A 12389-nucleotide genomic window follows, 5' to 3' on the forward strand; every position below is an offset into this window, starting at 1 on the left:
ACTTTAGGATTTGGGGAACTGTCAGGCAGGCTGAAAGGCCTGTGAGAATGTTGCTAGCTGTTTCTGGCAACTGAAACTGTATAGAGTCATTCTGTTGTAGGGTGCTGGAGGAAGAGAGAATTTGGGGTTTGTAATAGAGGTTTCTGGATAGTAACCAGATTGGTCAGTATAGTATGGCAGGTGAGTTCTGTGTTGGCAGAAAGAGATCGCGTACACATTTGCTGTAAGTTTCTGATTTATTTTGCCTGACATCTAAAACTTCTTTAAAATAAGGAAGCTAGGGAGCACCTGGGTGGTTCAGTCGGTTGAGTGTCCTGAATTCAACTCAGGTCATGATCTCATGGTTCGTCAAGTTCAAGCCCCGCATCAGTCTCTGCTGTCAGCATGGAGCCCTCTTTGGATCTTCTGTCCCCCTGTCTCTCTGCGCCTCCCTCCCCCCACCTCAAAAATAAATAAGCCTTAAAAAAAAAACGAGGAAGGTACCAGAGCTTCAGTGTATCTTAGCATTATTTTCCCTTATCCAGGTTCCTTGTGCACAGCTGCCCTCTCCAGTGACCTTCTCCATATAGGTGTGGTCCTATCAGAGTTTCAATAGCGGCTTAATTTTTGCTATACCATTGCCCTGTTCTACTCAAGGATACATCACCTGTCTGAAAGAACTTGTGTTGATATTTTTTTCTAAGCAGAAAAGCCAAAAGCCCAGCAGTTGTCTCTAGGGCCCTGTGTGATCTAGCCCTGCCTTTCCTCATTGACTGCATCTGGGACACCTTTCAATTTTAATCAGAGGACTACAAGTACAAATTCATTTTCTTCCAAGTAGGCAAAGCAAACATTAGAAGCTATTGCTTCTTTACTCTGTTCGTCAATATTTGAAAGGGCAAAATCACAGCACATTAATGGACCCCAATTCCAAGGTTGGAGATAACTAGGAAAATAGAACGTATTTCTATTCAAATATTTGGAGAACATTTTCTGTTGCTAACCTATGTCTGTGTGCCACTTTAAAATAAATTGCCACTACGCAACTATTTATTAAACTGTTATCCTAATTGCCTAAGACTATTTTGGATATTTTCAGAGTAACTGGAGGCTCAAGGGTGCTCTGTAAGTGTCTTAGAGCCTCAGAGAAAACCAAAATCATTTGGATGCCTGGTAAGAATTAGAGCTGAGCAATTCCCTTTTTACTGTAAGACCAGAAAGAAGCCTGTCTTTTTCGTAATTGTGATAGACACAAAGCTAGAAGGAGACAAATTTTAAGAGTGGAAGATGATTATCTTTTGCCAGTGGATATTCATTGTATCTCATTGCTCAATTCTTTGCGAGGTAACAATTTATTCAAATACTCAAAACAGTCTAGGGGTGGTTAGGGGTGGCTCAGTTGAGCATCGGACTCCTGAGTTTAGCTCAGGTCATGAACTCATGATCTATCCATACCACTTTACAATCAATCTTTCTTTCTTTCTTTCTTTCTTTCTTTCTTTCTTTCTTTCTTTCTTTCTTTCTTTCTTTCTTCTTTCCTCTTTTTTTTTAAATTTATTTTGAGGGGCAGAGAGAGGGAGGGGGAGAGAGAGAATCCCAAGCAGGCTGCACACCCAGTGTGAGCCTGACCCAGGCCTCAATCTCATGACCACGAGATTATGACCTGAGCCGAAATCAAGAGTCAGACACTCCACTGACAGAGCCACCCAGGCGCCCCACATGCCACTTTACAATCTTAACCTTCTCTTTGGTGTTCTAGAGATATTAAGTTGGCCTGCATTCTAATTCGTGGTATAAACTCTTTGGGAGTTTTTTTGAGATGGAAATTAAGCAGATCTCATGACCGGATGGGGACCATAGGAGGAGTCAGGGTCCTTTTGGTTTCTTTTCACCTCCTCTCAAAACGGCCTACTAAGAGAGCTTGGCTCTTAGGATCTCCTTGCCTTTCTAAAACCCAGTGATTATAATACTCTTATAGTAGAGGGTTTACAGTTTAAGAGATCATCTGGGGGTCTGTTCAGAGCTTTCCTTTCCCTTCTAAGAGCTCTTTGGTCATGGAACCTTCAAATGCTGAAGTGCCATGTTGTTGCCCAGGAGTAAATTACAGACATGGAGCCACTGCTTATATCAGGAGGAGGGGAACCTGTCGAATTTTCTCTGTACAGAGTCCCACTGTCCACGCACTCTTAACAATGAGAAAATCCTAACTGTCTGAGAGTGAACAAGTCTGGCTTTTATCTACGATAGGCAGCAGGTTGGCACCGTTCGAGGGCTTCTCGGCTGCTGTGTAATCCCATCTGATTTGTTGGTGGAGTGAGAAAGAACATATAGAGATTCCAACAAGATTGGTATCTCAGTCTTGGAAGTAAACTAAAGATGCTGGTCAAGTTCAAATATGATTAGCATCAGAAGGAAAGTAAATTGACACTTTCGGTGGCAGGTTTCGTGATTACTTCTCTGTTTTTAGCTGCAATTTCTTTTAAACTTTAAACTTCAATTTCTCAGGATTCTCAACTTATTGGTCCACAGGATTTGAAATGGAAGACCATATTTTATACTACAGATGGTAGATATTTGGGGGGCATTGACCAGAGATGCAGAAGTACAGGTGGGAAGTCCAGCAGCTAGCAGATTGAGTCTCAGATGACATACATCACACAGTTGGAGTATGTGCCATTAAAAACCTGTCACTCAGAGCCATTCCCTCAGGATCTGTTGACTAGGTGGTGTGGCACTTAAAACACATCTGAATCATCATTCCTCAGAGAACTGGAGATGGTTGGCGTCACTGCCTGGTCCTAGCTTGGACCAGCCTGCAAATACTCTTTCCAAAATCTAAATGGAGAGGAGGAATGAAAGAAAAAAAAATATTCTTCAGAGACTTGGAAAAGGTCACAAGTGACGTCATGAAAGAGTAGATGATATACTCTTCAGAGGTGAGCTGTGTGCCACTTGCCTAGGTTTTTCTTGTGGCCCTGCCTCCTGCGGTTATCTCTGGTGAGAGGCTGCATTTACCAGAGTTCAGACTGAGTTCATCTCGTACCTTTTTATAGTACTTTTGAGTACACTGGAACGAGGTTAGAATATTAATTTAGCCTGCTTGTCTCCAGCTGTGCACCATAAAGAGGCTTCAGCTACCGCAGCAGGCTTCCTATACTATGGAAGGAAACTAATTGCTACTTACAGGCCGAAGCCTGACAGGCTGCACTTTCCCCGGCAGCCACTGAAAGTAACTTTTGAAAATCATTATTATTATTAAACATTTATAGCCCGCTTTTGTGTTTTCCAACTGCCTCATAATCATTTCTTTTTGCTCCTCCTGTTGATGTCCCTGAAAGGCAAGTTGATATTGTTATGGTCACACGCTGCACGTGACAGGGCAGAGGCACAGAAGATTAGGTAATCTGCTCTTTGGTGCCATCTGTGATCTGCTTTAGGCATCCTCAGAGCAGCTTGAGGTATGCACTCTGTTCCTTTGTCCGTTGAATCCATTTCCTCACTGCTTGCTTTTTACATAGCGTGTGAGTATTCATGGCTTTTATACTTTTTTGACTGACACTTACAGTAAGAAATACAGTTTCTGTACACACACACACACACACACACACACACTGCATACGTAAAACCAAAACAGTTTTGGGAAACTGTTCATAAGATGCACTATAATATTTTCCATCCTGTTTTATTTTTTAATTTATTTTAGATAAATTTTTATTTTGAGAGAGAAAGCCAGCGTGTGAGCGGAGGAGGGGCAGAGAGGGAGAGAGAGAGAGAGAATCGATCTCAGGCAGGCTCCATCCTCAGTGCAGAGACTGACACAGGGCTCGATCTCACAACTGTGAATCATGACCTGAGCTTAAATCAAGAGTCTAACATTTAACTGACTGAGCCATCCAGGCACCCCTGTTTTATTATTTTATACAAGTTTCAACCCACTATCTTAATCTTAAGAAGCATCATTTGGTCATGATCCACAATTTTTAAACACACTGCTAGGAGGTACTTGAAGTGAAGAATACACATGGGACATTTTCTGGAGCATCAGTTTTACTCAAAAGTAAAGGGAGAAGAGAAAACACATTTTCATATTAAAACATACAGATGCATTATGGAATAGTGTGGAACTCAGAGAAATTTTGTTCTTATGATGGGCTACTTCATCATCTACCCCCAATCCTGACCCTTCCTTCTACTTCCACCCTGGTATATATGTCCATACTTTCCTCTTCTGTTAAGGGAAATACACTATAAAAAACTTGAGAAGTACTGTCCTTTTGGAAACTTTAGACCAAGTTTATATCTTGTCTAAACCTAAATGGTTTTCAGGTACTTTGAGTAGTACATTTTACAGTTGGTATTCTTTTTTTTTTTTTTTTTAATTTTTTTTTTCAACGTTTATTTATTTTTGGGACAGAGAGAGACAGAGCATGAACGGGGGAGGGGCAGAGAGAGAGGGAGACACAGAATCAGAAACAGGCTCCAGGCTCCGAGCCATCAGCCCAGAGCCTGACGTGGGGCTCGAACTCACGGACCGCGAGATCGTGACCTGGCTGAAGTCGGACGCTTAACCGACTGCGCCACCCAGGCGCCCCTACAGTTGGTATTCTTATTGAGTACTCACTCTGTACCAGTCACTGTTCTAGAAACTGAGAACAGTTTCGTAAATAAGACAAAACCCTTCCTCTCATAGCATTTCCATTCTGCTGCAGGGCGGGGTATGTGTGGCACGGGGACAGGCAGTGAGTAAACCAACAAATAAGTAAAATAGTATGTCAGATGAAGGCATTGGAGAAAAATAAAGCAGAGATTGGGATAGGCAGTCCTGGGGTGGTGTAATTACACCTTGGTGGTGTAATTTTATAAATACATTGATCATGGAAGACCTACGTGGAAAGATAATATTTGATTAAAGCAAAGACCTAAAGGAGGTGGGAATAAGCCATGCAGATTTTTGGAGGAAGAGAATTCCAGACAGAAGATACAGCAAATGCACAAAGCCATAAGATAGGAGAGTGCCTGTTCTGTGCCAGAGAAAACAGCAGGCCCCTGTGGCTGACATGGAGCTAGCAAGGAGAGAGTCACAGCACATAATATCAGAGAGGTAATAGGCATCAGATTATAGGCATTCGTAACTTTGGTTTTTATTCTTAGTGAGATGGGAAGTCATTGGAGGTTTGAGCAGAGAGGTATTTATGAGCTGACCCACATTTTAAGAACTCTCTGGCTGCTGTGTTGAGAATAGACTGGGGTGTTACAGGGGGTGGAGGAGGCAGGTGCAGAAACAGGGAGACTATTAGAAGGCTTTGTGGTATTTCTATTTACTGTTTAGGGATGGGGAGGGGAGATCAAGAAATTGGTTTTAGACATGTTCAGTTTGAGATAGTTATCCAAGTAAAGATACTAACGCAGTTGGGATATATATGTTGTAACTGATTTCCCATACGCAAGCTAGGTATTGATATTAAAGCTCTCAGAAAGTAGTTCTTCAGCTTGTCAGGATTATGCCTTCCTATTCTGTATATGTTGGGATGGTGAATTTCAAAATAAGAAAGCTCTCTAAAGCAATCAGTATTATCCTCTTTAAGGTTCTATTTAAGAGTAGCTGCCATCCGGATTGGAACTGAGCTGGCTTCATACTGTGTTTTTCCCTTGATTCTTTTTGGCCTCAATGCCTAAAGAGTGATTGGCATGTCATCCTTGGAGAATCTAGTATTTGGGTTGTGATTTACTTCCTATGTTATTCTTAGCATATAGATGTTCTTCTAGCTCAGTGATTTCAAACAAAAAGAGCTTTTATCTATCATCCACCTGTCCCTGCCTCACTGAGTACCAGTATACCTAACAATAGATGTTAATGGGATTATGTTAGGCATACAGATGATAATAGAGGTAGAAAAAGTTGGGAAATGAATGTTTCATTCCATTTGCTCAACATCTTCCCCTTAATTTCATGCAACAAATATTTATTGAGCCGTGGGCATGTCAATGATAGAGCCCCTGCCCTCAAGGAGCTCATTATATTATGAGGGAGGCAGATGTAAACTGTTATGTTATGGTGGAAGTGTGTGCACTGGGTGTGTGGAGAGGGATTAGAGTTTTCCTGAGAAATCTTAAACTTGAACTGAATCTTCAGATTAAATAGGTATTGGGACACCTGGGTGGCTCAGTTGGTTAAGCTGGACTTTGCTCAGGTCATGATCTCACAGTTCTTGAGTTTGAGCCCTTAATCAGGTTAGTACAGGCCCCACTTCTCTTTCTCCCTCTCTGCCCCTCCCTCATTTGCGCCCTCTCTCAAAACAACAACAACAACAACAACAAAAGATATTTTTCAGACAGCTGAAGCTTCAGGGGAATATATTAAGCAGGAAGAACAATATGTAAAAAGGCACAGAGCTATGAGTTTCAGTGTTTGGAGAACAAGAAGTAATTTTGATATGGTTGAAGTTAAGGAAATAGGCTGGAGAGGAGGTAGGCAGGGGTCAGATCCAAGAGAACCATATACTCTTGAATGGATGCAGTAGCCGAGAGTAAAACTGTGACAGAGTCAGAATTTGAAATCAGGTGGTCAGGTCTGGTTCCCAAGTCCACGTTCTGAACCACCACTGTGTCTGCTGCCTCTGATCTGGGTGTCCCAGCTTCTCAGAATTATTCTAGAGCAGAAGTCCCAGGATAGTATTCAGGGTGTCCTGAAATCCCTGAAATTGTATGTCAAAATGTTGCGTGTATGTTTTTCAGGAAGAGGGTCCGTGACTTTTATCTGTTGTCAAGGGGGTCCCCGAGGTAGAATGGTTTAGCACTACTGACCTAGAGGAGCTTTTCATGTCTTTTCCATTGTTAAAAGGCTCCAATTAGAAGGATTCCCTCAGAAGAATAAGATACTTGCAAGCTTATTCAGACTCCTTAGGTGACACTGTTTGAAATTAATTGCTTCTCTGCTTGGTCTTCCTAGGAACTTGTTCCAAACTAGACCACGCCAGGCTTCAGATTTAGATTGTTATTTACATAGGATGAAGCCTTGGCTTCTGTTTTGAAAAATCTCTCCAGATGATTCTAATATGTCTGGTTAAGAACCACTAATGTTATCCCCTGGAGGACAAAGATTATATTTTCTGTATTCTTCCTTCTATTTCAAATGCTTGGGATATAGTAAACACTAATAAATGTTTGAATGAGTGGCACATTGTGAAATATGACTGCTTTATATTCAAAGATGATAGTAATGATAATCACTCACATTTCTCATAAGACTTTTCTATAACCCACACTAGCCCACCTCAGTTTTCCCTTCTAAATGAATACCATTTACAGAGCCCGGCACTACCTCAGGATCTTCTTGATGCCCTTATTTGAAGTAAGAGTTCTCTCATTGCTGAGTACCGGATGATTTAGAAAATACCTCTTTCCCAGCAGCCCACAACTGGTATAAATCTTTTCAAGTGGTACTCTAGTACATGTAAATGTCTGTGGTCCTCTTTCCTGAGGTTAGTTACTCTGCTTACATTTACTAGACTCTAGCTTTTTTAGAATCCTGCTGTCTCAGCATTTGGGGCATCAGATTATGTGATATAGGTCAGAAACTCCTAGGGGATTGGTAATTGAAAAGCACAAGTTACAAAGAAAGTAATTTGATGGGTTCTTCTGGGAGAAAGAGAAGAGAAAGACAGTGTCAAGTAGACATAACCAAATTATGGAGAGGAAGTAAAGGTATTATTTAAGCTGGGGGAGTTGTGTTGATGATAAACGTAAAAGAACTGGAAAAACTTGAAAAGAGGATATTTGTATCTCGTGGCCAAAGGTTTGATAAAAAGCTAGATACGCTGTTGAAGTTTGGACATTTGCCCCAAAGGGGTGAAGGAGGGGTGCTAGATAAGCCCCCCCCTTTTTTTAACTTTATTTGTTTAGAGCAAAAGGAAAGAGAAATAGGCATGGTTACTGATTATAGGACTTACCCAGAGAACTGTTTTCCTGCCATGCCAAGAGTATAGATGGGAAAGTTACTAGTGACTGAAACCAGTGGGAAGTGGTGGTTTAGAGCAGTTCTCCTCCTCCTCTCCCATCTTACAGTATGTGGTTTTTGTCATCTGCTGCAGTGGAACCTGCCTGTTTCTGAATATATACACCAATCAGTGTCACCCCTGAATAAAAGTACTTATTGTAGCTTTTTAGAAATATAAACAGCATGCTCTGAATTGAACAACAGGCTGTGGTAGAATTCACAGCCTCCCTAAATCAGGAGCTTGTATTGTGACAGGAAAACTCATTTCTTTGCTTGCTGTATTTTCCTTCTTCTAGCCCTCAGATTTAGCAGTGTTTGACCAGCAAGCTTTTTCCAACCATAGGGCTTAAGAAAGAAGATTTTATAAAAGAAAAACTTTAAAACTTGTATCTAGAAAGGTGATGGGGGGTGGGTAGTGCTGTCTGGCACCAGTTACTTTGGAAAGAGGAAAAAGTAAAGGTTTGGAGTCAAATTTGCTTTTGAGCCTGCTACGTCTGTGCACTAGCAGTGTGACCCTGGATGTTACTTAATCTTTCGGAACCTCAGCTCCTCATCTGTCAGATGAGCGGGGAGTGACACCTACTTTGGGATAGTAACAATGAGGATTAGAAATAATATCATTAATAGTACTTAGTAAGTGGGAGCAGAAGCTACTACTGTTAATAACCATGGAAACAAACAATAACTGAATAGTTTATTCTGGGTGCAGAACTTAACGCCTTCAATTTATCCCTCCAGGGCTCCTTCTGGAAAGAGGTAGAGTTGCGGGTTGTCCAGGGCTCTGACAGTGGAATGAGTAAGGGATGTGCTTTGCAGTGTATGGGCTGGTATGTCTTGATTTGGGAAGTCCTGCACTGTCTGTAAGAGGAAGGAAATAGAGTGATATATTTCTAGACACATACTGTTCTTTCCCTCCTACCTGGCTTCCTATGATGTCCTGATTTTCCCTCGATACTTTCTTGGCAGGTGGCTGTGAAAAACAATATTGATGTCTTCTACTTCAGCTGCCTCATCCCACTCAATGTGCTTTTTGTAGAAGATGGCAAAATGGGTAAGTACGTCCTCCTGTCCTTCTGCCAAATATACCTTTGCCCTTCCTCTGAATGTCAGACAAAGTATAGCCCAGAAGTTTTTTTAAGATTGAAAAAAAAAAAAAAAAGGTGGGGGGGGAGGGTAAGCCTGTTTTAAAGGCCTAATGCTTACTAATTATATTTATTCTCCTGAGTCACAGTTGATCTTGCCTTGCTGTTGTTCTCTCTATCATAGTGCCGGTTTTCTGAATAATCCGGTCACTCCAGCACAGAGTAAGTGGTTTGGTGACAAGGAGATGTGGATTTGAATCTCACCTTCGCTGTTCGTTAGCTGTGTGGTTGTGGCAAGGTGCTTAACTTTCCTGAGTTTCAGTTTCCAAGTTTGCAAAGCGGAAGTAGTTATTGTAAAGACTTGATGAGATAATATATGCAGATTTAGCACTTAGCCCTATACTAAGTTCTTACTGTCTCAAAATAAGAATTCAGTAATTTGCAATAAACCATTAGTACTCCTCATGTGGTTGTTGACATTTCTGTCTTCCCTTACTTAAGAAACCACCACCTAATAACACTCACTTATACTGGTACATATTAATTGTATTGGTACTTAATTGATTTGATTCTTAAAATGGCTCTTTGGGTAGGCAAGACAGATGTAATTACGTATGATGAGATTAAGGGTCAGAAAGATCACAAGACTTACCCAAAGTCATGAAACAGGAGAACAGTGGAGCCAGCGCTGAATCCTGGATGTAGACTTTTTCCAGTGATGTGAGATTGATCGGTGTGGAGTGTTTGCACAGCTGAGGACTGGCTCTGGGTCTTGGCCGCTCCTGGCTGTGTTGTAAGAGCCAGCACTCCTGAAGAGAAGTGGTTAAGGCATCAGAAATCGGAATATTGGCAGACTACACATCCTCCCCTTCCCTCTGCTTCCCCACACAGAGCGCCAGGTCTTCCTCGCAACATGGAAGGATATTCCCAACGAAAATGAACTTCAGTTTCAGATTAAGGAATGTCATTTAAATGCTGGTGAGTAATGACTCTGAATTTCTTGTGCAGCTTAGTAAATCAAATTAGGTACTTGAAAAATTTGTTTTTAATTACCACTGCTTTCCACATCTACTTGTTTCTGGTGGCTATATGCTAGGTATTTGACTTTGTAAACTTCTCTTTAAAAACTTGAGATGTTTTTATGCAGGGTACTACGTTATTCACAAGCTAACAGATTTCACAAACTAGAATGGGCCCATCCACCCAGTTCTTTAGCAGTTGAACATGTGTTAGTCATGTCTCTTGCACATCCCCCTGTAAGCCTCAAGTAATTGAAGTGGCATTTGAGGATATACACTCTCCCAAGGATTAAAAGGACTGTTTCTCCTTTTGTATCAACCTTCAGTATTGGAAGAAAGGTGACTTTCTAAGATCCTTGTGCAGAATCTTGTGATTGTAATTAAACAAAAATACATCATAATTGATTAAATTAGCTTTTTTTCTTGAGTTGTATCAACTTTCATATGATGATACTAACCTCTGTAATCACCATTAAAAAGCCCCAGGCCCTTCTGTAGTTAATTTTATTACTGCAATAGAACATCAAAGCAGGAACCCAAAGAGGAGAAACCATACAGCTGTATTATTCCCTAGGTCTTGATAGGGCTTGTCTCACAGAAGTTTCCTGAGGAGTCGGAAGGGGCCCTGAGCTTTGCAGTGTCCTGCCTTGGTCCCAGGCGCTCTTTTTTTTTTTTTAATGTTTATTTATTTTGAGAGAGAGAGAGAGAGAGAACAAATGAGCAGGGGAGGTACAGAGAGAGGGAGAGAGAGAGAATCCCAAGCAGGCTCCGCGCTGCCAGCACAGAGCCTGATGCAGGGCTCAAACTCATGAACTGTGAGATCGTGACCTGAGCCGAAACCAAGAGTCGGATGCTTAATTGACGGAGCCACCCAGACGCCCTGGCAGTCGCTCTTTTTTGAGGTTAGCACAAAGCTTTCTAAGTTTGAATGAAAATGAGCCTTGGTGCTTGGTACCTTCTCCTCCTCCTTTTATCTATTTCCTCCTCATTTGTCAGTGGTTTGCACAGGGGGTTTTCAGTGGCTGTCCCACCATAGCTGCAGCACAGCAGTGGGAGAAAGGGGCAGTATGGGAGTACAGAGAAGGGTGAGAAACTCACTGTCTTCTCTCATTCCTACCTTTTCTTTTTAACTTTTGTCTTTTGGGGCTCTATGATATATGTATTCATCCTCTGTGTTCAGACAGATCTTCTCTTATGGGGCTGCTCCTGAACCTTTGAAGAAGTGTCTAAGGAGATAGTCTTCTATAATTTCCATTGTAATAACTATGTAGTTCATTCTCTTCAGGAACACCACAACATCTGCCTTCTTCCTAATGTAGTCTTGATCTAGGTTTCTCACCCTGACTGGTTATGTATGTATTAAACAAAACTAAAGTTTTTGCTACATTTTCATAAAAAGTCATAATCCAGAGGCACCTGGGTGGCTCAGTTGGTCAATCGTCCGACTTCAGGTCACGATCTCTCCATTCCCAAATTCGAACCCCACATCAGGCTCTGTGCAGACAGCTCAGAGTCCGGAGCCTGCTTCGGATTCTGTGTCTCCCTCCTCCTCTGCTCCTCTCCTCCTCTCCTGTTCATGCTCTGTCTCTCAGAAATAAATAAATGTTAAAAAAAAAATTGTTTTAAAAATCATAATCCAGTTGAGGTGCTTTTGGTGCCATATTCTAGGTAGATGACGGTGTTACCTATCCTCTCTGAGGCTCACGGTCAGCTACCACAAGCCTCGTTTCATGAGTGTAGGAGCTTGGGTAGCCTTCCGTGGCGGAAGCTGTGCTGCAGGAAGCTGTCAGGTGCAGAATCCACAGTGGCTCATGGTGAGAACCAAAGCAGATCATGTTAGAGAAGCACTCCTACCCAGCTTAGAAGACACCCTTCGTTCAAGTCCCTCTTGCGGTAGTTGGTCCTATGGCAGCATTTCATATATTATTGTCCTGAGAACATTTGTGTCTCAAAGAAAAAAGGGGGTTCTGTGGTTACAGCTGCAAAAGGCAGTGCATGATGGGCCTCTATTAGAAGTTGCCATTGCATGTGAGCACACATAAAAGCTGAGGAGCCCACCATTGTGGAAACCTGTTTAACTCAAGGTTAACTGAATTTATTGACCATGGAATTTAAAATCACAACACGCTTATTAACATCCTGTGGAACACCAGTGTTCCTTTTTTTTTTTTTTTTTTTGAGATTTAATTTTAATCTCTACACCCAGTATAGAGGCTCGAACTCACAACCCCGAGATCAAGAGTCACCTGCTCCACAGACCGAGCCAGCCAGACGCCCCAACACCAGTGTTCCTTGAGCATGATCTGGGAAACA

General features: G+C 41.8%; 1 protein-coding gene across 4 annotated transcripts in view; it reads left to right on the forward strand.

Moving 5' to 3' along the window:
• AP2B1 (adaptor related protein complex 2 subunit beta 1) overlaps nucleotides 1-12389 on the forward strand; it is a 127275-nt gene that overhangs the window by 103219 nt on the left and 11667 nt on the right. For all 4 annotated transcript variants that reach the window (XM_023244427.2, XM_023244429.2, XM_023244430.2 and 1 more), the window contains 2 exons: nucleotides 8942-9026; nucleotides 9949-10035. In XM_023244427.2, coding sequence (XP_023100195.1) covers nucleotides 8942-9026; nucleotides 9949-10035 — 172 coding nt within the window. The remainder of the gene's footprint in view (nucleotides 1-8941; nucleotides 9027-9948; nucleotides 10036-12389) is intronic.

This window comes from Felis catus, chromosome E1 (genome assembly GCF_018350175.1).
Source record: "Felis catus isolate Fca126 chromosome E1, F.catus_Fca126_mat1.0, whole genome shotgun sequence".
Lineage (NCBI taxonomy): Eukaryota > Metazoa > Chordata > Mammalia > Carnivora > Felidae > Felis > Felis catus.